Raw genomic sequence first — 24411 nt, 5'->3', positions numbered from 1 at the left:
CTCGGGTCCCCTTCCATCCTCTCGGGTCCCCCTCCGGACTCAAGGGTGTCCTTCCAGCCTCTCGAGTCCCCTGCGCGCTTCTCGTGGTAGGGTTTCAATTTGGACCCGTTCATGGCAAGTCTATTTTCAATGGCCATCCGAAGACTTGGAACCATAAATTCTACAGGGATCACAGTCTCCTTCCCGTACTTAAGAAGAAGAAGAAGAATAAAGATTTGTAAGGCTACGGCCTTCCACACAGGGTTCCAATTGTTGCCGACACGAATGATCTTGGGATTATCTACGTCACCGAGGTTTGTCTCCTTCAATTTTACCTCTTGATACTTGATGGGTTCTTCCTTCGGGAACTAGTGTGCGGTGGTGTCACTCACACAGGCGTCTCCCTTCCAATATTCTTTGTATTCCGGCAGGTACACCTCCTCTTTTACTTGCTCTGGTTCCTCTACTTCAAGCTTGTAGCTCTGGAACATTTCGTAATCCTCCATCTGCCAGTGGAAGAGCCCGTTCAATGACCTTGTCTCATCCTCGGAGCACTCTCCTAGCTTGAGAATCCCTTCGTCGTTGGGCTCCAGGCAGCCCCGTCCTTCCTCCCTCAGGTCGCCTTCTCCTTCACCCTCCGATTCCGAAGATGATGCCAGTTCCTCACTAACCAACTGCGTCCCAAGGTCTATGATAAACTTCCTTCCTCCATTCTCCATAGACAGAGTGTTCTTCTTCCAGTTGTGGGTGGCCTTGGCTGCCACCAACCACCCTCTTCCTAAGATCGCATCATAACCTTTTTTCTTTAGTGGGATTACCACGAAGTCTAGTATGAAGGGTTGCGTCCCGATGGTAACTTGCTGGCCCATTAGTGTCTCGATGGGTTTGATTCCATGCTGATTTGCTCCCAGCAAATTGAATGTAGATGGCCATAGCGTCGGCTTCCCCAACTTCCTCCATGTTTCTTCTGGAAGAACATTCACTCCCAATCCACCATTGACGATGGTATCGGTTAGAATGGTGCCAAGGATACCCATCTCCACAATGGCCGGGTTCCTTCCAGTGTTAACTGCCAGCATCATGGGGTCTATTGCAGACCCCCCAGGAATATCCGTGCGGTGGTTGGTATTGGTGTGTGGTTGGGAGAGATTATTCAGCAACGCCGTTCGTAATTGAGGCATCGTCTGGAGGAGATCGTGTACCTTCACAGGCACCTCCAGTTTTAAAATTCGATTTAGTATAGCCTCCTTCGTCTCCGGTCGGCTGGAAGTACTCGCCGTAGCCTTCGCCTTCGCCCTCTCTTGTATCTCTTTCGCAATTTCTTCCTGTGCTTCCGGTACCCTTCGCTTCTTCGTCTCCGGGTTTGGGCACGTTGCTTGTCTGGCTTGGGTGCGGGTTACGGCCAACACTTCCTCTTCTTTGGTTTCCTCGATATTGAGCAAGTTGACGCCGGACTTCGGGCAGGTGGTGTCTTCGTGGTCTCTCGGTCCGCACCATTTGTACAAATATCGTGTGGCCTCTCCCTTCGGGCCGTCTCGAGCGAAGTGCCCCCACTGGCTGCACGCTCTGCATTGTATCATCGGTCGGCCTTTGGAGTCGTATTGGATCTGGCTCGTATTGTTATTGTTGTTATTGTTGTTTTGTCCTCCCCACCGGTTATCTCTGTAGCTTTCCGATGTTGCACTGTTGTTCGCCTGGGAGTTGCCGGTACCGCCTGATGTAGTTGGTTGTTCTTGCTTAAGCAATACTTGTTGGTTTCGTGTTTTCATGTTGTAGGGGCATTCCCTGGTGGGATGCCCCATTAACTGGTATATATCACAATAGGCCTTCTTTGGGCAGGAGCCTTTTGTGTGGCCGTTCGTCTTACATTCCGTGCACCAAAGCTCCCCTTCGTCGGTCTTGCTCGGATCTCCCTTCATAACCTTCAGCTCTTTCATCATCGTCAGCATGTCCTTCTGCAGGGCTTGCACCTTTTTGCCGGACTCGCCATCGCTGCTGCTTCCCTCGGAAGAGTCATCATCCTCGGACGAGCTATCCTTCTTCTTTTTCTTCTTGGATGTCTTGGTCTCGCTCTTGAGATCCATCGCTCTATCATATGCATCTTCGTATGAGGTTGGTGGAACAATTTTCATCTTCTTCCAGAGGGAGTGTTTCAGTCCCTCCACGAACCATATATTTTTCAACCCATCTGCTAGTTGACTCTCCATTTTCCCCAACAGTTCCTTGAGCTGCCGACTATAGGCTCGGATTGTCTCGTTCTTGTTCTTCTTTGTGCCATAGATTTCGGCTACTATTTCATTGTCGTCTCTGAGGAGGCGGGACTCTATCTCAAGCTCCTTCAGGTTGGGCCATGTGCCGACTTTGGCCTTATCCGTATCAGAGTACCAGTCGATGGCCACTCCCCTTAAGGTTGCTGGAAATTGTGTTACCCAATCGTCCTGGTCGATAACACCGTTCGCTGACCATATGGTTTCGCAAGTGCGGCAATGGCAGACGGGATCTTCCTTCCCGTCACCGTTGAACTTCGGCAACTTCTTCTTACTTGCCATCCCACCGCTGGGTCTCGCTCCTCCAGTGCCTTGTGTGCTTGTACCTGGTGATCCTCCACCTCCGCCTCCTGCACCTGACCCTCCACTCGTGGGTCCTTCGGAGAAGGTTGCTGACCCCGAACCGAACAAATTGCCTCTCGTACGGTACCCTTGTGCTCCCCCGGTCCTTCAGCCGTGCTGTCACCTTCGGTTGTCTCCCTTCGGTTGACCTCCGAAATGGACAAGTTCTTTAGTAGGTCTCTGGTAGCGTCGATCAGGTTTAGATTTTGTCTTGTTTGTTCCACCAACTCTTCGCGACTTCTTACCCTACGGTGGTATTCTGACGAACTCTAGAGTTTTCCTTCGGCACCCTCCGTGACTCCTTCTAGGTTCCCTTCAGGCAAACCTGTGACAGTGTAGAGAGTATAATTCTGTTCGTCTATCTCTGCCTCCGCAACCTGAGTGACACCTCGTGGGTTCCCTTCGAGCAACCCCTCGGCCGGTCGTCCCTCGGCAAGCTGCCTTAGCCTACGCCTTCGTTCTATCTGTTGTTTGAGATTCAACGCTCTTTGTGCCACGTCCCATTCGTCACTTTGTATGTTTTTATTTTTGTCCTTATTTAGTATATTGGGCATAAATCACTTCCGTACATAGTAAGCACACACCATGTACACAAAACAATTTTTTTTTTATTATTTTCCCTTTCGGCCACAATTTATGTCAACATTGTGTCGGGATTATTACAGTATTGCTTTATTCCTCCCGAAGGTTCAGGGTTCAATTTCCCCTCCGCCCCTTGCCATCACGCTTTGCTTCCCAACGACGATTATTTTCTTCGTACTGTTGGAGGACCTGTTGGCATTGCTCCTCACGGGCAATCTCCTCCAGGCGGGTTCGCTGTGCCAGTGATGCCTGTGCAAGCAACCGGGGGAGGTGGTTCATCAACCGATTTGCTGTGGAGCTAACTTCTAGTGCGGTCCACACGACACTTGTTGGGACTTCAGTCTCCGTGGCCTCTCTTCGGACGTAGGTCTCGATGGCCGCTTGAAGCAGGATTGAGAATTCCCTCGTTGCAGTGTCCTCTTCGTCGTAGAGTTCCGTTTGTGCGTCGTCGGCCTCTGGGTTAATCTCATCGACGGTTAGGCCCATCGTGTCCGTACGCCATCCGCTCCTTCCTTTCTTGAGTATGTCTAGGCAATGACGCTAGATGTTTACCCCGTGGGGTGTGTTATTAATATTGCATATTAACAGTCAAATGATAACCATAGGATAGAATAGTAACCAGAAACTCAGAGCAATGCTTTCATTAATGCCAAAATGTCTAGTACAATAATCATTCTTTGCATCAGTGTATCCAACAACAAGTACAAGAGCATATATAAAGACACGGTCGAGGGTTGCGGTTACCACCCATGGGGAACCATCATGCAACGGACAACTACCCTCAACGACACTAACATACTTAACAAACGTAGCTTAACAAGTAGTACAAAGCCCATTTTACGACCAACATGGTCCTTCATTTCACCTATTCCATAGGCCATAAGTGTTAATGATGTAGCGTCAGTAGTAATTCTTCATACCGACTGAGACCAAATATGTGAATGGCCTATCGACCTTACACATTTGGTAATTCGATCACTTAGATCTAATCATACTTCTTGCCTTAGCCGATTTCTGATATTTATATCTATTAAGCTTGTTATTACTAATCGCTGTGTTAATGAACAAGCGATATTGTTATAACCCGTCACCCTTATGGAAGGGTACGATACTTTATGAGAAGTCGTATCTCATCATGATATAAAGAACATAGCAATCATAACAGATAAAAAAATAGATATATCGGGCAAAACAAATTTGTGTCAGACCGAATCAAAAAGTTCAGAAAGAAAAATTGTAGACCGTGGATATCAGATTGGTGATAGACAACAGTAAACCAAGTATAGCAGATTGGATTTATTCTAGTGCAGATCGATCATTGTATTCAAGGCGAATCAGATCGGGTGCAAACTATAGTTCGTGGTTCTTTGATATTCTATCTATTCGAATATCATAAGATCAGATTGTATTACCGAATCAGATCGAATATACCTTATTGTAAATCAATAGTGCAGAGCGATAGTGCATCAGGTGTAGATCATTATCTGCAGATTAATCTTCATTCGTGACAAAGCAAATTCCTTGTGGGAGTTGTAATCGGTTGTGGCAGATCATATACAGCAGATCAAACATATATATAAGTCAGATTGAAATTATATATATTCTATCAGTATCAGATTGTGGTGAAAACATAAATAAAATTTAAAATTACCTGCCTATTATAATCTGATCAAAATTTAACATTAAGATATGTTGATACAAACTCTTCTAGTCTGGGAGAGATTTACAAGACATTTGACAACATGCCTAGGTTGATGAAGCAAGCCATTCATAGTAAGGATCCTAGTTTGGGATTTTATGTGGAGCACATTAGGCCCATTTTGATGTGGTGGTTTGACACTATGGACAATCCAATAGATATGCTAGTTTGTGTTCTAAATCTCAAGTGGTATACATTAAGGCCTAGGAGATTACCTCCATTTGAAGATGAAGAAGTGAAAGAAGGGCTCATGAAAACCTTTTGAAAGTTATGTATGGATGAGGAGTTTATTTTTGTTTGAATGTGTGGCTAGCCTTTGTCAATTTCCACATTCTAACATTCAACAAATGAAAGGTGAAGAAAGATAGAGCTGCATTAGCTCAAACTGACTCTCTTCAATGGTGGACATGGAATGGCAAGGATGCATTGGATTTGAGGTTGTAAATTGCTTTATTGAAGAGAGGAATCGGTCCACATACAACTTTATCCTGTTAGTCAAGAGGAATATGCTTACTTCTTGACAAGTGGAGAAGCTGGTGGCCATGTGCCCCTATGACTTTAGGATCAATAGACTCTTGAGTATCGTTAAACTCCAACCAATTTTTGGGATGTTGATGTTAAAGAGCCCACACATGTTGATGATGAGGCACAAAGAGATTGGTTGGGGTCCCATTGGATGAACACCCCCTCATAGTGGTAGTGTTTCAAACTTAAGATTTCAATATTGATGTAGTGTTAGTAGATGTTGATTAGAGGCAATGGAAGATTTTTCTATGCTTTGATTATTTTGTAGTTGAAATTGCTAGCCTTTGGGCATTTTATTGTAATTTTTATATAATATATATGCACATTGACAATAGAAGCAATGAACTTTTTTTAAGTTGTGTTGACTTTCATGTGAAATCTCAATTAAGTTCTAATGTTATGTAGTAAGGTTCTATAATGTGTATGATGAATGCTCTCATCAGTATTATATCATGCCTTTGGAAATTCCTAATTTTAAATTATTTTTTTAATAATTGTCCTCTCTCTATTATCCCCTAGAAAATCACCTCCCAAAAAATCCACCTTGTAAAGGCATTCCTTTGTCCCCATCCTAGAAGCTTGGTGCAACATAGTTTAAAAGTGATTTAGAGAAAGAAGGGCATGGTCACCAACTTAATAAAATGCTTAATTAAAATTGTGCCCTAAATTATAGAATATATTGTATTTTAAATTTTCTACATTTGGTCATTTTGTAGTCGTAGTCTTTTGGCCTTTTGTTGTATATGCAGATTGACAATGAAAATTAAAATGAAAACAATGAAATTTTGTTAACTTGTATTCAACTTGTGAATTCTCAATTCAGCTCTAATGTTATGTTGAATGGCTATATTATGAATATGGTGAATGCCTTTGTAATAAACACCCCTAATTTTTTTTCTGAATACTGTTCCAACTGAAAATGAATTACAATGCAATGTCCTTTCCACTTTTTAATCACTCAGTTCCCAAGATGGGTAATGGTGAGGGCATATGGTGTTCAGGACCATACAACTAACTAGTCAGCAACAACTTGAAAGTAAACACATTAGGCAGCAAGCCAACCAATCTCACTTCTTCACTGGAGTGCTATGCGATTGAAAGGAAAGAACACTACTTGTTTATTCAGTGAAGTGTACAATACAATAAAAAAACAAGGACTTCACACTTATTCAACAGAGTACAATTATAAAGCTTTTACTTATTCAATGGGGTAAGTAAATACAATATCTCCACTTATTCAGTGGGGTAAGCAAATCCAAGGTTCTCCACTTGTTCAGTGGGTGGGGAAATCCAATATTCTCCACATGTTCAGTGGGGTGAGTACATATATCAATGAGAAATGACCAAGCTCATTACAGTACTAGCATCCAATGCTTTACAATGATTTATCAAAAGCAATATGTAGTGTAGAAAACTCGATCCTCACAAAGGAATAAGGTTTCCTTGAGAATCAATGATCTAATTCTATACTAGTAGTCAAATGAATCAAAAGCTCTCTAACGTATTTGATCTATCCTTTCTAGAGAATGACTATAACTGGAAAATAAAATAAAATATCCTATTACAATGCTATGTGTATCTAGTTATAATAAACTGGTGAAAATATCTATCATTGTAACTATAATTACAAACTGATATTAACAGAAATAGAAAGACAAGATTTAATGGCAATATGAATATTGTGATTTTTTGAAGGTCTGGGCCACAAATACTAGCATGTAGCGTGGACGTCCTCACAGCACACTATCGTCCCATATGGATGCAAAAGTGTGTCCAAAACACCATTAAATGAGCGCCTGCACGCAAAACATAAATTAAACGATCATTGTGTATGGGGAATATTAAAATGATAGAAATAGAGGAAAATATATAAATGATAGATATTAAGGAAAATTTACCGCAAAACTTAAACTACATCAACCAAATAAAACTACTGAAAAATATTATATATCACTAGGATTTCATTTTCTCCCAAGCTTGAATAAGTTTAACACAAGGAAAGAAAAATAGATTGTTTGGTTGGGCTGTTTAGGGGCTTGCCTCATTAAAATCCCCGTTTTGGTATTTCTACCTTCATGGACAACTGGTTTGAAAGAGATATTGAAAATAATTACTTAGAAGCAAAATGTAATACAGAATATATAAAAAGTTTTAAATGTACTATGCTAACACTAGATATATCTAACTATTAGCACAGAAAAATTTGTGTACATTAAGGAGACAACAAAATAGACTAGGGTCACCTAGAAGTTCCAAAGGACCTTCAAAGGGGATTCCAAAGTTACAACAATTCTGTCTTACTCAATCTCACCATGAAAAGATAACATGTAATGCACCAAAAGCTTTCTGTTCATTCAAAGCTTGAAAGCTTCTTCAAGAAAGTTGCAGAGTGCCAATTTGAGAGCATTAGCATGAGAGGATGCATATGAGAGAAAATCACAACTTGTTTTTTTCATAATAGCAAGTGACGTCATTTTTTTTTCAACATGACTGCTACACATAGGCATCAATTTGAGAATATTCTAGGGAAAGTAATGCTCCAACGACCACTTGAATCATGAATTCACATGGACGTCTATGCATATTGCTCCCATTTGGAAAAAAATAGATTTAAAAAGCCAGATAGGAAATATTTTGGTGTTAACTTTTAAAATATTTTCATATCACGAGATAAAAAGGGTAACATCATGTTGTATTAAATTGCAAGGGTATGCAATGTTAGGTCCCGGAGACAACTGAGAGGGGGGGGGGTGAATCAGTTGTCTAATAAATTCAAACCAAAAACCAATTGACCAACTTAATGCTTAATACCGGTAAACCACTTAAGTATGCCGGTAGACAGTGTTAATCAGTAAATTGCTATACCCGTAAAGATTAATGCATGAAACACAAACATAAATTCATCCACAACACATAACACCAATATTTGTACGTGGAAACCCTGTAAAGGGAAAAACCACGGTGGGAAACCTTACCCACAATCAGATGATACTACTGCAGATAGTAAGTGTACATAAATGGGGTCTGCACATGCAGAAAGGCCAACAGCCTAGAGCTCACTGCTCAATCACAAAATGGGGTCACACTGACTACAGTTGGATGGTTAAATCCAAATAAGAATGTACTGCACAAAATAGCATCTTTATATGCTGGATTCAGTACCGGTGTAATGCTGATATGCTTATACAAAAACCTAGCTTCACCTTCAAATGATGTCTTTGTGTATACCTCTGCTTAATCTCGCATATACCTTCACTCAATTCTTTTTTTCGCATTCCACACTTGATCTTACAAATAAGATCTTACATTTATACCATACCCTAAGACCAATTTTAGTAGGTCGGCTCTACAAGATATTACAATAAAATCATTTTACAAACAATATAATATCCGATGCAATAACCGATTAAACATGTCGGCTTAATGCATTTACATTAATAATAAATCATCTCCATAGCGTGCCATGCTGATCTGGAAAAGATAAACCTGCCGATGTAACCCTAGATAACCTGGACCTATTTGCCAGTAAAAGCAAATATGCAAATATGAATATACCAATGATTAATTCTTCAAAACAAAGTGCCCACACGATGTCTTTGACATTACTAAGTGTCTTCCATATCATTCCAGATACCGGTGAACATTATATCCTGCCGGTGAACCATATACCAGTAACTGTGCAATAGTTACTTGCTTGCCGGTGAATGTTGCTGGATCTCCAAAGTGATAGTTTTCAGTAGGTGTTGACATCAATGACAAAACCATACCAACATACCAACATGCAATTTACTGTACTACACAATACAACTCAGATAACTACTACAGCATTTAATAATGAGCTGGATAAACATGGATAATCAATGTAATCAAGAAACCAACAAGTAGAATACCTGAGATAGATGATAATAAGGCTAATATAGGTCTGCTACAACTTTTTGCTTGCTGGTAATAGGGTCTAATTGGGTCTGTTATGACTGAAATCACTCAACAAACACTCCAAAACAGCAAACCTATTCATAAGAACATATCCAATAGCAATACTACGATGAATAAACACACCTAGCAGAAAATATCACTACAAAGTATGTCTAATATAACTTAGAACAGCAACCTGCTTGGACATCACAAAATAGCTTTCCTCATCATGAACTCAGAAATAACACACTCAAGCATCCCAATACTTTCCAGAAATCACTGGAAATGACTCCATAACAAGTTGATAAGCTCTATAAAATGATAGCAGGGTTGATATGGACCAATGACTGGTACACCAACTCCAGAAGGCTGTATGGGTACCCTTCAATCATTGCAACTACACAAATCTAACCCAAAATAGGTGCAGCTATCCTCCAAGGGGTTTGGCGCTACCAATTAGCATAAAAACCCTCAAAGAAGTGTAGCGCTTTAGCTGTGAAACCTCACACCACTTTCACAAGCAAACAACAACATATGGCATGGCCCAGCTATGGTGAAGTTCAGATTCAAAAAGTATTAAAGTTCTGCTTGAAAATGTACAGTCTGTTGGAAGACAACCACCACACTTGCCCAAACTGTTATCACATGATGATATTGGAATTTTTTAACCAAAGTGGTATGGCTTGCATAGAATGAATGGTACAACGAGCAAAGGAACCTTCAAAAATCACCGTAAAACACTTAAATATCTTCTGCAAACCGTAGACAATCAATAACAAAATCCTGCAACTTAAAACACGACAAAAATCTTCATCTTGGAAAGAAATTGGAAAAAACCTTCTAATTGCAAGCACAGTTGTGGCCTTTGTTTGAAACCACTCAAACTAGCTAGGGGGGTTTCGTCCTCGAAACCAGTAATTTCAAGAGGGTTTTTGTTCTCAAGAAATTTGAAGAAGATAGGTTCTCTTAGCACATCAGAAAATATTGGTTCATGTCTAACCTTTCAAATGAGCTCTCATAGATAGGTTCTCTTTGCACATAAGAAAATATTGATTCATGTCTAACCTTTCAAATGAGCTCTCATCCTCATATAATTTTTTTTAAGGGCAATAACAATAATTAAAAATAATTCTTTTTTCCTCTACAAATACTTTTTTGAAAAATAAATAATAATCCATTGTGCAAAAAGACCTCCCTGCCTAGGCGTCTAATTTGATGCACAACATATAATACCTTTTCAATAAATTATTACACTAAGTTGTCTTTTTAATATTTTCAACATTAGACAATTTAAGTGACTAATTATTTAATAAGTAATTTACCCAAGTTGTGGAACTGGAAAGTATCGAGATGATGCAACTATGCAATTCTGACCATTCCAAAGTGATCTTGAAGTCTTAGGAGGATGATACAAAGGAACTGGGTGACTTTGTAATATAGCAAACTTCTCCAAGAAGTTTGGAGAGCTCCCAAAAGGTCAGAAATCAATTTTGAAAGCATCGCAAGGCTCACCAAGACCAGTTGAGCTCACTGCCAATAACAAGCAAGACTTATCCTGTGCTCTCTGAGAACTTTGGAATTCTCCCTTACTAATTAGCCAATGGGAAAACTCAGAAAGAAGGCTAATTGTCCACAAATTGATAATGCTTGAGAAGGGGAAATTATAGCCTTATCATAAGAATAATTAAACTTTCTCTGTTTTTTAATTATCATCCCCAGCTGAGCTACCCCCTACGGTAGCAATTTACCTAAACTAAAATAAAATTATCATCCCCTGCTATCCCCCATCACCCCCCAAAAAAAGGGTCACTGTTTCTTGCCTTTTAGAAAGTGTCCTTCCTTTTCTTGCCATTGTTGTTCTAGAAACATTGTGGAACATAAGACTACGAAAATTATATAAAGGAAATTACATGCAAAGCTTCAACAACCACACTTAACTGAAATCAGTAATAAAAAGCTTGCAATTTTCAAGAAAATCAATTTGATTTACCTAAACAAGACATACATAGGCTTACAAAATGCTTGAATAGTAATATTAAAAGAAAATAGGCACAAAAATTACAATTCATTCCAACTTATGTGTGAAAAACACTTATAAAAGACTATGCATGAAAGATAAAATAAAAAGATAAGTGTAGCACTTGTGCAATGAATTCTGCATTCAAAACAAGCCCTAAAAATACAAATTTGTCTTCAAATACATCTACTAAAAATAGGATTTTTGATAAGAATATATGCTGGTATAAATAGCCCTTCTAGAGGATAATCTAAAAATAGGACATCCAAAAATAGATCTTCTAGAAGATCGTCGTTAAGAATAGCATGGGCTAAAAATAGCCAGTTTAATAGTTGGCTCCTTGTAGTGATTGTGACACAACATCCCTATTCTGATCGTGACAGATATTATGAAGAACTCATGAAACCCTAATGATTATTGATGACTTGAATTTGGTTCTCTCCACATAAACCAATGGAATTTAGTGTTTAGTGCCTTAGAACTTGTCTATGATGAAGACCTTCTATGTATCAAATCATCAATCTTGAAGTGCCTAGGACGAAGAGTAAAGGAAATGATAAGTTTTGCCATGATAATTGCTATTGATGTGGGAAGAAAGGAAACAAACGTTGATCCTTAAATTATTATGATGAAACTTGAAGGATTTGCTGCAAAGATGTTGAGAAATTTGTTACAATGGCATCCTATTTTTTTTGGAAGATGAAACCTAGATGTCTCCATGTAGAGGGCATGCTTTTGAGCCCTCTTTGTAACTTAACACGTGTTTTCAAATTCACTTTTGACTTTCAATTGTTCTTGGGAACACTTAGGGACTTAGAGTATATTTGCCTTATTCCATTGACAATTTGACATCCAATTGTGTGGGGGCGCACTTGATCACTTAAAGTACTATTGGTTTTTCGTCTAATTCATCGTAGACATTTTTACATTTTGGTGCGTCTAGGTGCACTTGGGGGTTAAAATGTCACTATTCTTATATTTCTTCATTGAAAATTTTACATTTATGCCATTTTGGGACTTGGATTTCGTAGTGAGGTGGAATGCTACTTTTTCATGTTTTCACTATAGACTTTTTGACACTAAGTAGTGAGTTTGGGTGCCCCTAGCCACCTAAATGCACTTTATGATTCGAATTTCCTGACATTTTAAAACTTAAGTCATCTTGGGTGCCTCTAGCCACTTAAATCTCATATTTTTCTAACATGATCTTCAGTTTGGTCACTTCAGTGAAAAAGTGTTCCTTTTAGTCACTTTAATGATCTTGACATTGAAAAGTGCATTCTTTTTTTCAATTTAAGTGATTTTATCCCAAAAATGAAATCCACCCTCCTTGGTGCATGTCTGGGTACTTGGGGACATTCTTTAAGTGTTTTTGACATCCTGATATGACATTCTTTGTTTTTGGCATGCTCCAGACTATTGTGTACCATTTCTGGACTTAAAATCCTTAGAAAATATATTTCCTTTGCCAAGATGTGTCTTAGAAGACCTGACAATTGGTTCTCTAGCCAAGAATGCCTTGATATTCCTTTGTTCTTTGGGTTTCCATGTTCACCCTGTTAGACCTGCTGATAACTCCTTTTATTGATCCTACAAAAATGTTAGCTAAATGACAATTACCACATTGATGACTACTGGAGTTATGACTCAGATTTGACTGACAAATGAAAAATGACTGGATCTTGGCTTAAAACTTGTCAATATGAAAAATTTCATACGGCTACAACAAACACGTTGACCCTAAGTAGGTGAATAGAGCTCTAGGGGTTAACTTTTTAAAAATTTTCATTTTTCTTCATAGTCTGAAATTTATATAATGCAATCTGAAATCTATTTCTATTAGCTTGTGGCTTGCCTAGCAAGATTTTTAAGTGAGTTTTATTTGTTTTTCATTTCAGAGTAGATTACTTAAAAAAATTCAGCCACCAAGTACTAAAGCAGATCAATGCATGACTTCTTGAACATAAAATGAGGTTTAGAGATTATTCAGCCTTCTTTGAGCTTTGAATGTTAGTTTTTGAGTGCCTTAAGAGTGTTTCCTGAGTCCAACTTGCCAGAGGACCTTGATTTGAGCCTAAACTCTCTTCATTAAACTAGATAATTGCATTCATGATTGGGAATCAGCTGGTTTGGATTGATTCTGAAAGAAATCAACTACCATCAGCAGTAGTGTGTACAATTTCAAATATCTGGTAAAATACAATGAATTGGCACTTCATAATGTGATCTGGTTTTCTCTAGTAATGTGATATATTTCCAGCAAATGGATACGTTTCTTGAATTTTGTACATGTTTTGTGATTGGAAATGTACAAAATGGTTTTCATAATATAAATGTCACAGAGAGAATGTGTGCAGATATTATGAATCATTCAATTCCTATTAGAGACTCTGGAAAGCAAAAGCATTTTAATATCCCATGTTTGTATAAATGTTACTGAGAGAACATTTGCAGATATTATGAATTCTGTTTAGTCAACAGAAACTTTAGAAATCAGAGACATTTTACAGTCCAAATTTCAAATTTAAAGATACGATTCTGAAGAAGCTGAAAAATCCTTAAAGAGGTGCGTGCTGATAAGGGGCAGAAAAAAGATCTCGATTTGTCAGGAAAAGTAGCATGGTTTATTCTGGGAGTTGATATGTTAAATCATAGTGTACCAGAAGATACTAAGGGTCTTTGAGAATATGAAGATATCATAACTGTTATCTCACTTGTTATTGATGTAGGACACCTTTTCAGGACTGCACATTTGGGTTTTACATGCTTTATAATTGCTTTGATTCTTCTTAAATGTTCTTCTATATGGCCTTTGTATGCTATTTTCCTTACCAACTGTGAATTAAATAATTTGATAGGTTTCAAGCACTATTGTTTAAGATCAAGTAGGAAGCATTTAATCTTTCATAGTTCATACCATGTGCTCTAATAAGCCTTATTTGCAGTATATAGGCAACTGATTTGCTCTCCATGCAGATATAAAGTTTTTGCCCTTCTATTTCCATTCTCAATATTTAGGAGTCTTTACACTATGGTTAAGAAAGGGAAACAGGGTTCAAGGTTATCTGCTTTCATAGGGCTTCAAGGCAGTATTAGGTTTTTCAAGAGAGTATTGTACATTATCATTGTTTTTCATGTGCAGCAAAGTTGGTAATATGGAGAGAGCTGAGGCACTGGTCAGGGAAATGGAAGAAAATGGAATTGAGGCTCCATTGGATCTATATCATACAATGATGAATGGATATACAATTGTAGGAGATGAATCAAAGTGTCTCACTGTATTTCAGAGACTAAAGGTACCAGAGTTGCTTTATGGAAATAATTATGCTCATAATAGATGTTCAGCATTTCTTTGTATGCATTGCAGAAAAATCGAGTCCATGTAATTATTTGGTTCTACAGAAATAACGTTCGACCTATTTCACAAGATCCATTGCCATAGAAGCAGTCATAACAAATCAAAGTATGCCACAAAAGCAGGATGTGAACAATAGAAGCAAATAAATTTACAGAATTTTTCATGCTTTTTAATGTTGTGCCAAGTGATAACATTTTTGTGAGCCACAATACACTTGAAGCATGAGAACATTTTGCTTTGCTTTCAAGATCCACCCTGTTGAATTTGGTATTATTTTTAACAGTTAGGATAGAAAATTGATAGGACTGGTAGAGATAAACATGCTGAGATATGGGCAAGCTTGGGAATAGAGCATATTAATCTTAGGTTGTAGTTACACCCTTATTTTTTTTGAAGTTTTTCTGATGTTGCATGTATAGTTTGAGGATAATCAACAATATTGAACAGGAAATACAGAGATAATATTTGCAGCAAAGAAATAAGAGTATAATGCCAAGTATGCTCAAAATAAGACAAAGTCACATGTGGAAATGTATGTAAGATTCATTACAGTTTGTGGACAGCAAGATATCATTAAACAGAACAAGACCCAGATGGCCAAAATGCATTAAAATCACAATACAAGCATACCCATTTGCTGCTGTTGCAAAATGGTACTGATGTAGGTCTGAAAAAGCCAGACTGGAACTCCAAAACAAAGCCAAACTCTTAAAACCCTGGCTGCTCCTCCTTCAAAATGGCAACCAAGCATATCAAACATCAAGGCACCCAAACTGCTGCTTAAAATATCCTCAAACCCTAGGCATCCAAGCCTAGAATGCTCACACCCCTCCTATAGAAGTGTACGGCTAGCAAGGGAGGTGGCCAACATATGGAGTAAAGTTTGATTGCAAATAAATCACTGAATTCTTCTTTCTTGTCTCCACAAATCTGTCCTTGATTTTCTATGCCCAAAATTGAAGATGCAAACTGCATTCTTAACCAATGATGGTCAGATGTGATCTTTGGATGAAACCACCAATCAAATCTACCAGGAAGGATCTTTCACCATTGAAGTATATGTCCTTTGTGAATATTTTCATCCTCACAAAGCTTTGATTGAACCAAGTCCAAACTAGTAAATCCTGATATCAAAATCTCCAAAACATGAGTGGGAGAAATCATGAATGCAAAGTTGCAAACCTTTTCAAAACCAATTACCGCTTGTAGATTAGATCTGATTAGGTTATCACTGTCACTAGGGTAAGGAAAAAGAAATTTGATTGGGAAAGTTGATTAAAATAGGCCAGGGGTTTTGTCCAAACCTATTAGGTTAGCTACGGGTTTCGCCCTATCAACCAAACTTAGGAAACTCTACTAAATGTTCCAATCAAAATTTCTAGATGCTCCAAATGTTCCTCCGTTTTTTCTGTTTATACCTGTTTGCAGATTCTTGGAAGGAATAGGTCAGCCCAAGAAAAATAGGCCAGGTTAGCCCACAAATACAAATTTTATTATTATTACAATAATAATAATAATAATAATTGTTGGTTGAAAATTTTGTACACTCGTGAAAGCAAACAAAATTGTGGCTTCAACCACAGTGTGTGAGTATGAAACTCTCCTAATTAAGGGAAGGCTCCCCCTATCTATCTAAAACTGAAATAAAAACAGGATGGGACAGCAGTCTTCCTTCTTTCTTCAAGGAAGCCTATATCCTTTTCTCTCCTTAGAAAAGTGATAGCAAGAAAATGTATAATAATGGTAACAACTTCAAATGAAAACGAGAGAAAGGAAATGAAGTTTCCTGAAAGCTCAAAGACTCCCGTCACTTCCTTCGGGATAGGACAGCAATATCAAGCTCAAAGACTTGACTATTGGAAGTCCTATCTACCCTTTGCTATACTAAATTTTACAACAAATAAAAGACAACAGCTCAAAGACTGGAATAATTTATTCTTTCAACACAAAGACAAGAACTAATGCAAGCTCAAAGACTTGCTGCTATTTCTTATCAAACAATAATTTTTCCTCAAGAATAGACGCAAGCTCAAAGACTTGCTGCTCCTTCTAGAGATTTTCCTATTTTAATTAATCTTCTCTACTTGCAGCTCAAAGACTTAAAATCAGATTAGACTAAGCTCCTTTAGAAACACTTTGCATGGAAGAAATAAAAAGATTCAAACTCAAACATGTAGCTCAAAGACTCAAAACTTGAGTAATCCTTCTTTATTATTCTTCAAAACTTTCAATTCACATACATAAGCTCAAAGACTTCTTGCTGTAAACTTGGCAGAGTTTTTGCTTGCTTTCCAAAAGATGATATTACAATAGAGCCCTCAAGTATTTATAGAAGAGGAGCCTTGAGAAAAAAGTGGGAGGATCCTAACTAATTTGAAAGATTCTCTCAACCACCAAGACTCATTCAATAACTAACTGAGACTTCATTAACTAACTAAGAGTTACTCCAACTAACTAAGACGCGGATGGCGCACGGACATGATGGGCCTACCCGTTGGTGAAATAAACCCAGAGGCCGACGTCGTGCGAACAAAACATTACACAGGAGAAGACATGGCAACGAGAGAATTTTCAATTTTACTCAAGGTAGCCATCCAGACCTACGTCCGACGAGAGGCGACGGAGGCAGAAATCCCACCAAGTGCCGTGTGGACAGCGCTGGAGGTTAGCCCGACAGTAAACCGGTTGATGAACCACCTCCCCCGGTTGCTTGCACAGGCATCGCTGGAACAACAGCCTCGCCTGGAGGAGATTGCCCAAGAAGAGCGACGCCAACAAATCCTTCAACACTACGAAGAAAGCAGCCGATGGGAAGCGGAACGAGATGACGCCAGGCCAGGAGGGAATTGAACCTTGAACTTTTTATATTCAAATAAAAGTGTCATTGACACGAGTTGTATCTGACAAAATGAATTAATAAAGACGTGTTTTGGTTTATGTATTGTGAAGTATGGAAATGTACGGCAATTAATGCCCAACCTTTTGAATAAAGATAGAAATAAGAAAGAAGAAACAGACGAGTGGGAGGCCGCGCAGAGGGCCTTGATTCTGGAACAACGGGTAGAACGTAGACGGAGGCTGAGGCAACTTGCCGAAGGACGACCTGTCGAAGGGTTGCCCGAAGGGAACCAAGGAGGTGTCACGGAGGGTGCAAAAGCCGAGGGGAATTTCTATGCGTCGCCAGACCATCGTAGGGTGAGAAGCCACGAAGAGTTTCTGGAGGAAACAAGGTTACGGAGAGATCTAGTCGAAGAGACCCGGGATCGGTTTAGAAACTTATCCCTTACACCACAAAGTGAAGATCACCAACGGGAACCAGGAGTGGGCGCGGGTGAGAGCGAAGGGGAGGGCAACCGTACGGGTGTAGGTGCCACACACGACAGGCAAAACACTGTACCTCTAGTCGCCCACGCAGGACACACCACCGGTGTTGCCGGAGGAAGCAGTGCAAGGCCACAGACACAGGCACAGCCACCCCCAGGAAGACGACTCGGGATGGCGAGTAAACAAAAATTGCCAAAGTTCACAGGGGATGGCAAGGAAGACCCCTTATGGCACTGCCGTACATGTGAAACCATTTGGTCCGCCAACAAAGTGACAGACCAGGATGACTGGGTACAACAGTTCCCAACCACGTTACGTGGAGTTGCCATAGATTGGTACTCCAATGTGGACAAGCAAAAAGTGGCCACGTGGGCCAATCTACAGAAGGAATTCACGGAGGAGTTTCGGTTGCTCCGTGATGACAATGAAATTGTAATGGAGATATACAGTACCAAACAAGGTACCAAGGAGACAGTACGGGCATACAGCAGGAGGTTGAAGGAATTGCTGGGTAAAATGGAAAGCCAACTAGCAAAGGGATTGAAGAAACGATGGTTCGTTGAAGGATTGAAAACCTCCCTACGAAAAAAGATGAAAATTGTACCCCCGACGTCATATGACGATGCCTATAATAGGGCGATGGACCTAGAGAGCGAATACAAAACATCAAAGAAGAAGAAAAGTAATAAATACTCATCTGACGATGATGAAGACTCTGACAGGGAAAGCAACAGCGGTGGCGAATTGAGCCAAAAGGTGCACGCTCTCCAAAAGGACATGGAACGAATGCTGAAAGAATTCAAAGCCATGAAGGGGAGTACAAGTAAAACTGAAGAAAACGACGTGTGGTGCATCGACTGTAGGAGTGATGGACACACCAAGGGGTCCTACCCTAAGAAGGCTTTCTGCGACATTTGTCAGATTGCGGGACATTTGACAAAGGAATGTCCCTACAATATGAAAACCAGGAGCCAACAAGTTCTCTTCACGCAAGAGCAGCCGACCGTCGGAACTTCGCAAACCGCCAACAATAGTGCATCATCTGGCGGATACCGGAACAATTGGCGAGGGGAAGACCAATAATAATAATAGGAGCCGGATCCAATATGATGCAAAGGGACGACCAATGATCCAGTGTCGAGCCTGCAATCAATGGGGCCACTTTGCCAGTGAATGCACCTCAGAAGAAACTCCACAAAAACTATGCAAATGGTGTGGGCCTGGAGACCACGATGATGAAACTTGCCCAAAGTTTGGAGTGAACCTGCTCAACATTGACAGGACGGAGGAACGGGTATTGGCAATCACATGGTCACAGGCAAAGAAGGCCACATACTCGGACCCCCGCATGGAGAAGCAGCGGGCGCTGGAGGCGAAGGTTGAAGTAGCGAAGGAAATGTTGGCACAAGGGAACACCCAGGAAGCGGCAAGTACTTTCCGCTCTGAGGCTGAGGAAAATATCCTGAAGCAAATGCTGCAGATTGAAGTACTTGTGAAGATGAAGGACCTCTTGGAAACGATGCCGCAATTATGTACGACACTCCTACGTACGGTGCAAGTAACTCCGCATAGTCAGGCGACCCAGAATACGGATGTTTCCGGCGGAACACCTACAGACCCATTGGTCCTGACACTATATAGTGGCTGACACCTGGCGGTGGTAGAAATGGGAATACTAGGCACCATTTTGACTGACACTATTGTCGACGGTGGGTCCGGAGTGAATGTGCTTCCGGAAGAAACCTAGAAGCAGCTTGGCAAGCCGACACTATGGCCGTCAACCTTCAACTTACTGGGAGCGGATCAACATGGTATCAAACCCCTTGGAACGCTCATGGCACAACAAGTGACCATCGGGACACAACCATTTGTCCTCGACTTCGTGGTGATTCCGCTCGCCAAGAAAGGATACGACGCCATTCTGGGCAAAGGGTGGTTGGTGGCAGCCAGAGTGAATCACAACTGGAAGTGTAACACGTTGTCAATGGAGAAAGCCGGGCGAAAATTTATTATCGACCTGAAAACACAACTTGTGAGTGAAGAACTCGCGTCAGAATCGGAATCAGACGGCGAGGGCGGAGTTGACGGAGGAAAGTACGGAAGGGAACTGAACGAGGAAGGCGTCCTGGGAATCCAAGGATGTTTCGAGGACGAGACCGATTCCCTTAATGGGCTCTTCCACTCACAAATGGAGGACTACGAGCTGCTGTATGGGTGCAACATGTTGCAGGTTGACGAGGAGTCGGACGAGAACGAATTTCCGCCAGCGTACGGGGAATACATCGAAGGGGATGCCCCTGTCAACGAAATACCAACGCACAGGTTTGACATGACGAAACCAATCCGGTACGAAGAGTCCGTAAAACCTACAAACCTTGGCACGGAAGCAGAGCCAAGGAACATCTTGGTTGGTGACGATTGGAATCCTGTCCTGAAAGCTGCCGCGTTTAAGATATTCATGGAATACAAGGATGTATTCGCTTGGACGTATAAGGACCTCAAAGGGGTGCTGCCAGAACTGTGCGTACACCAAATTTCACTCGTACCTGGGGCTGTACCTGTACGGAAGAGGCCGTACAGAATGAATAAAAACTATGCGGCGAGAGTGAATGATGAAATTGAACATATGCTCGAAGCTGGGATTATTTTTAAAGTGTAGACCAGCGAGTGGGTGTCGCCCATAGTGATATCCCTTAAAAATGAGGCAAACCAGATCCGAATCTGCGTGGATTTCAGATGCCTTAATGCGGTCACCATAAAAGACCCGTTTCCAATACCATTTATGGATAGCATCTTGGAGGAAGTGGCCGGTCATGAAATTTATTCATTTATGGATGGATTTTCTGGGTATAACCAGATATCCATTGCTGAAGAGGACAAATTAAAAACCACCTTCATAGTGGAGGATGGCGTGTACACGTATAATCAAATGCCGTTTGGATTATGCAACGCGCCATCGACATTTCAACGGATAATCCTTCACATATTTGAAAAGATGTCAGTAGGGAACTTCAGGGCATTCCTCGATGACTGGTCCATCTATAGTAACCAAGATGCACATCTGGCCGCACTTGGCGAATGCATAGAGAGATGCAGGCGAGCCTACCTAGCACTCAATCCCAAAAAATGCAGATTCATGGTGCCTCAAGGGAAGCTGTTAGGACACATAGTGTGTAAGGCTGGACTCAAGATTGACCCAGACAAGATTCGGGTGATAGTGGAAATGGAGGCACCGACAGATGTCACGGGAGTCAAATCCTTCCTAGGACACATAGGGTATTACAGGCGATTTATCAAAAATTTTGCTCGAGTATCCTGCCCTCTGGACAAGCTGACAAGGAAAGGTGAACGGTACACATGGGGGACGTCTCAGGAAGAGGCCTTCCAAGAACTGAAGTCATGGTTGGTGGGTGCGCCAATCCTAACATATCCTGACTGGGACAAAGAGTTCCACGTACACGTTGACGCGCCAATTTTACCATAGGGGCCACACTGGCGCAGGTTGGCGATCACGGGCTAGATCACCCGGTTTACTTTGCAAGCAGACTCCTGTCGAAGGCAGAGAAAAATTATAGCACCACAGAGAGGGAAGCCCTCGGAATGGTGTACTTCGTCCAGAAATTTCGACATTACTTACTGGCCACCCCGTTTACATTTTATGTGGACCACCAGGCGTTAATGTACCTGGTAAACAATCCAATTATCCAAGGATGAATCAGCTGATGGCTGCTATTGCTTCAAGAATTTACATTCAACATTATCGTAAGACCCGGGAAGAGCCATGTGATAGCTGACCAGCTATCGAGAATCCAGTCAGGAGAACCAGCCGAAGGAGTGAATGAAGATTTTCCAGACGCTCACTTATTTCGCATCGCGGTTGTCCCCGCCTGGTACGAAAGCGTGGGGGAATACTTGTCGACATCACGGTTTCCGAGGGAGATGCCATTGGGAGAAAGAAGGAAACTGGTACTGAGGAGCAGGACATTCCAACTCATTAATGGCCTCTTGTACAAAATGGGACCCGACTAGATCTTACGGCGATGCGTCCTAGAAGAGGAAATTCAGGGCGTCCTAAGGGAAGCACATGAAGGGCCCGCAGGTGGACACATGGGGCCCGACACCATGGCCAGGAAAGTTTTGTTGGCAGGACTGTGGTGGCCGACACTACATAATGACGCCAGAGAGTGGGTGATGAGCTGTGACACATGCCAATGGGTTGAATGACCATTGAAGAGGGATTTTATGCCCCTCAACCCATTGAATGCCTAGGAATTGTTTGAGAGATGGGGATTGGATTTCATCGGACCATTAAAACCAAGTAGAGCCTGATGGTGCAGATGCATTGTAGTGGCAACAAAATACTTGACCAAGTGGGTTGAGGCACGGGCCTTGCCGGACAACTCAGCAGTCAATACAACAAAATTCATCTATGAACACATCATTACGCGGTATGGGATTCCAATCCAACTAACGAGTGATAGAGGACGACATTTTGTAAATCATATAATCCGATTGCTAACAATGGAGTTCAAAATCTTCCACTCCTTATCAAGCCCCTACTATCCGCGAGCGAACGGGCAGGCCGAGGCGACCAATAAAATAATCGTGTCGGTGATTTATAAGTCTTGCAGAGTGGAAAAGGATGACTGGGAGGAGCGCCTACCGTCGGTACTTTGGGCATACCGAACAACTTACAAGGTAACTACTGGACAGACTCCCTTCCAGCTAATGTATGGACAAGAAGCCGTGGTGCCAGTTGAATTCATGTTGCCGAGTCCTCGAATCGCCATTGATAATCGACTTGGCGACATGGAAAGCCTGAGAGAGAGACTGTACGCTTTGAACAAATTGGATGAACGAAAGATGATGGCTCAGTGGGCGACAGAGACAGCCCAACAAAGACGGAAGGTTTGGCACGACAAGCATCTTCGGTGAATGAAGTTTACTCCTGGGCAGTTGGTGTTGAAATTCAATGGAAGGAACGAAATCAAACCTAGGAAATTCAAAGTACGGTGGCTAGGGCCTTTCAAGGTACGTGAGGTCAATGCCAACGGGGCAATCAAGTTGTGGACAGTCGACGGGAAGGAGATACCAGATGTCGTCAATGGGTCGAAATTAAAGATTTATCACGAACGGAGGGAACTTGGTCCCTCTAGTCTGGATGTTTATCAGTCTATTATAAGATAATGAAAAAAAAAGAAAAGAAAAAGTACGGTCTGTAAAAAAAAGAAAAAAAAAAGGGGGGGGGGGGGCCACAGTACGGTGACCACACCGAAGGTGGAACCACCGTGCGGTGGAACCACCGACGGTGGGGCCACCGGCGGTGGACACCCGCTAAACATAAACCCCCGCACAAACACAAAAACGCAACAAGCAATAGATAAAAAGGAAGACGCGCCCGCGCAGCCCGCACCAGCATAAAGAAGACCATGCAGCCACGCAAGGAAAAAAAAGACTGCCACGCACACAAGTAGACCACGCAGCCCACGCAAGGAAAAAAGGGAGAAGGAATGCAAGGGAAAAGAAGGAGAAGGTCGTTACAAAGGTGTCCAACGACCGTACGATTTTTAACCGGAATTCAGTTATACCAGAGATTAATGGATTCAGCAGGAAAACGAACTTGGAAAAAACAGTTGTAGGCTTCCTCCAGTAGCAGCCAGAGGGATAGCAATACAAGGGTTTTATCATCAGGCGTACGTGTTGCAGGCAACACCATGGATGCCAGCGCCCGACAGAAGCAAAAGCAGACAGCACCACAGGCTACCCTACGTGCGAAAAATACATTAACACCCTAGAACATCACCTTTGAAGGGTTGAATGGGTTGGAATGCCAGAAATGGTGGCAGGACACTCCTGACGATGATCTGGTGAAGCAAAACCTCCGAAAGGCACAAGTGGAGTGGGCTATTCGGATGCCCATATTTCCTATCCGCGAGTATGAGGGTGCCCTACGGTTCATGGTGGATACCTTCGACAGGCACATATGCACCAGCACTTTTGAATACCTCGGGAGGGATATTACCATATCCTTCAAAGCGAGGGACTTCACGAGGGTATTTGGCATGCTGGGCAGCCAGGGCAAGAAATAGAATTGAAGGCTAAAAAGATGAAGCGAGAGGAGCAGTGGATCAAATTGATCTCCAGGAACTTGACGGCAACAAAACTGGACAGCGTGGCTAATGCCACGAAGGGTCGGGGAATCCGTAAGACCTTTGTTGCAGAGGGCCACTGGCGGTGCATTATGGATGTCATCAAGAGCAGATTGACAGGGTCGGGTAGGGTGTTGGACATCGCCCTCCCTTAGATTATGCTTATGAACGGGTTGATGAATGGCATCGTGTATGACTAGGCCGCGTTACTCGCAGAGCGCATGTATGAGTTTTTGACGATACAGCATCGCACA

General features: G+C 41.6%; 1 protein-coding gene across 1 annotated transcript in view; it reads left to right on the top strand.

Annotated features, from left to right (window-relative positions):
- Positions 1-24411, top strand: part of LOC131037995 (pentatricopeptide repeat-containing protein At5g04810, chloroplastic) — a 208176-nt gene that overhangs the window by 89722 nt on the left and 94043 nt on the right. Inside the window, exon 5 of the mRNA XM_057970262.2 lies at positions 14469-14622. Within this exon, the coding sequence (XP_057826245.2) occupies positions 14469-14622 (154 nt within the window). The remainder of the gene's footprint in view (positions 1-14468; positions 14623-24411) is intronic.

The sequence above is a fragment of the Cryptomeria japonica genome, chromosome 6 (assembly GCF_030272615.1).
Source record: "Cryptomeria japonica chromosome 6, Sugi_1.0, whole genome shotgun sequence".
In the NCBI taxonomy this organism is placed as follows: domain Eukaryota; kingdom Viridiplantae; phylum Streptophyta; class Pinopsida; order Cupressales; family Cupressaceae; genus Cryptomeria; species Cryptomeria japonica.
Note: the sequence above shows the minus strand (reverse complement) of the source record. Positions and strands in the feature narration are given on the sequence as shown.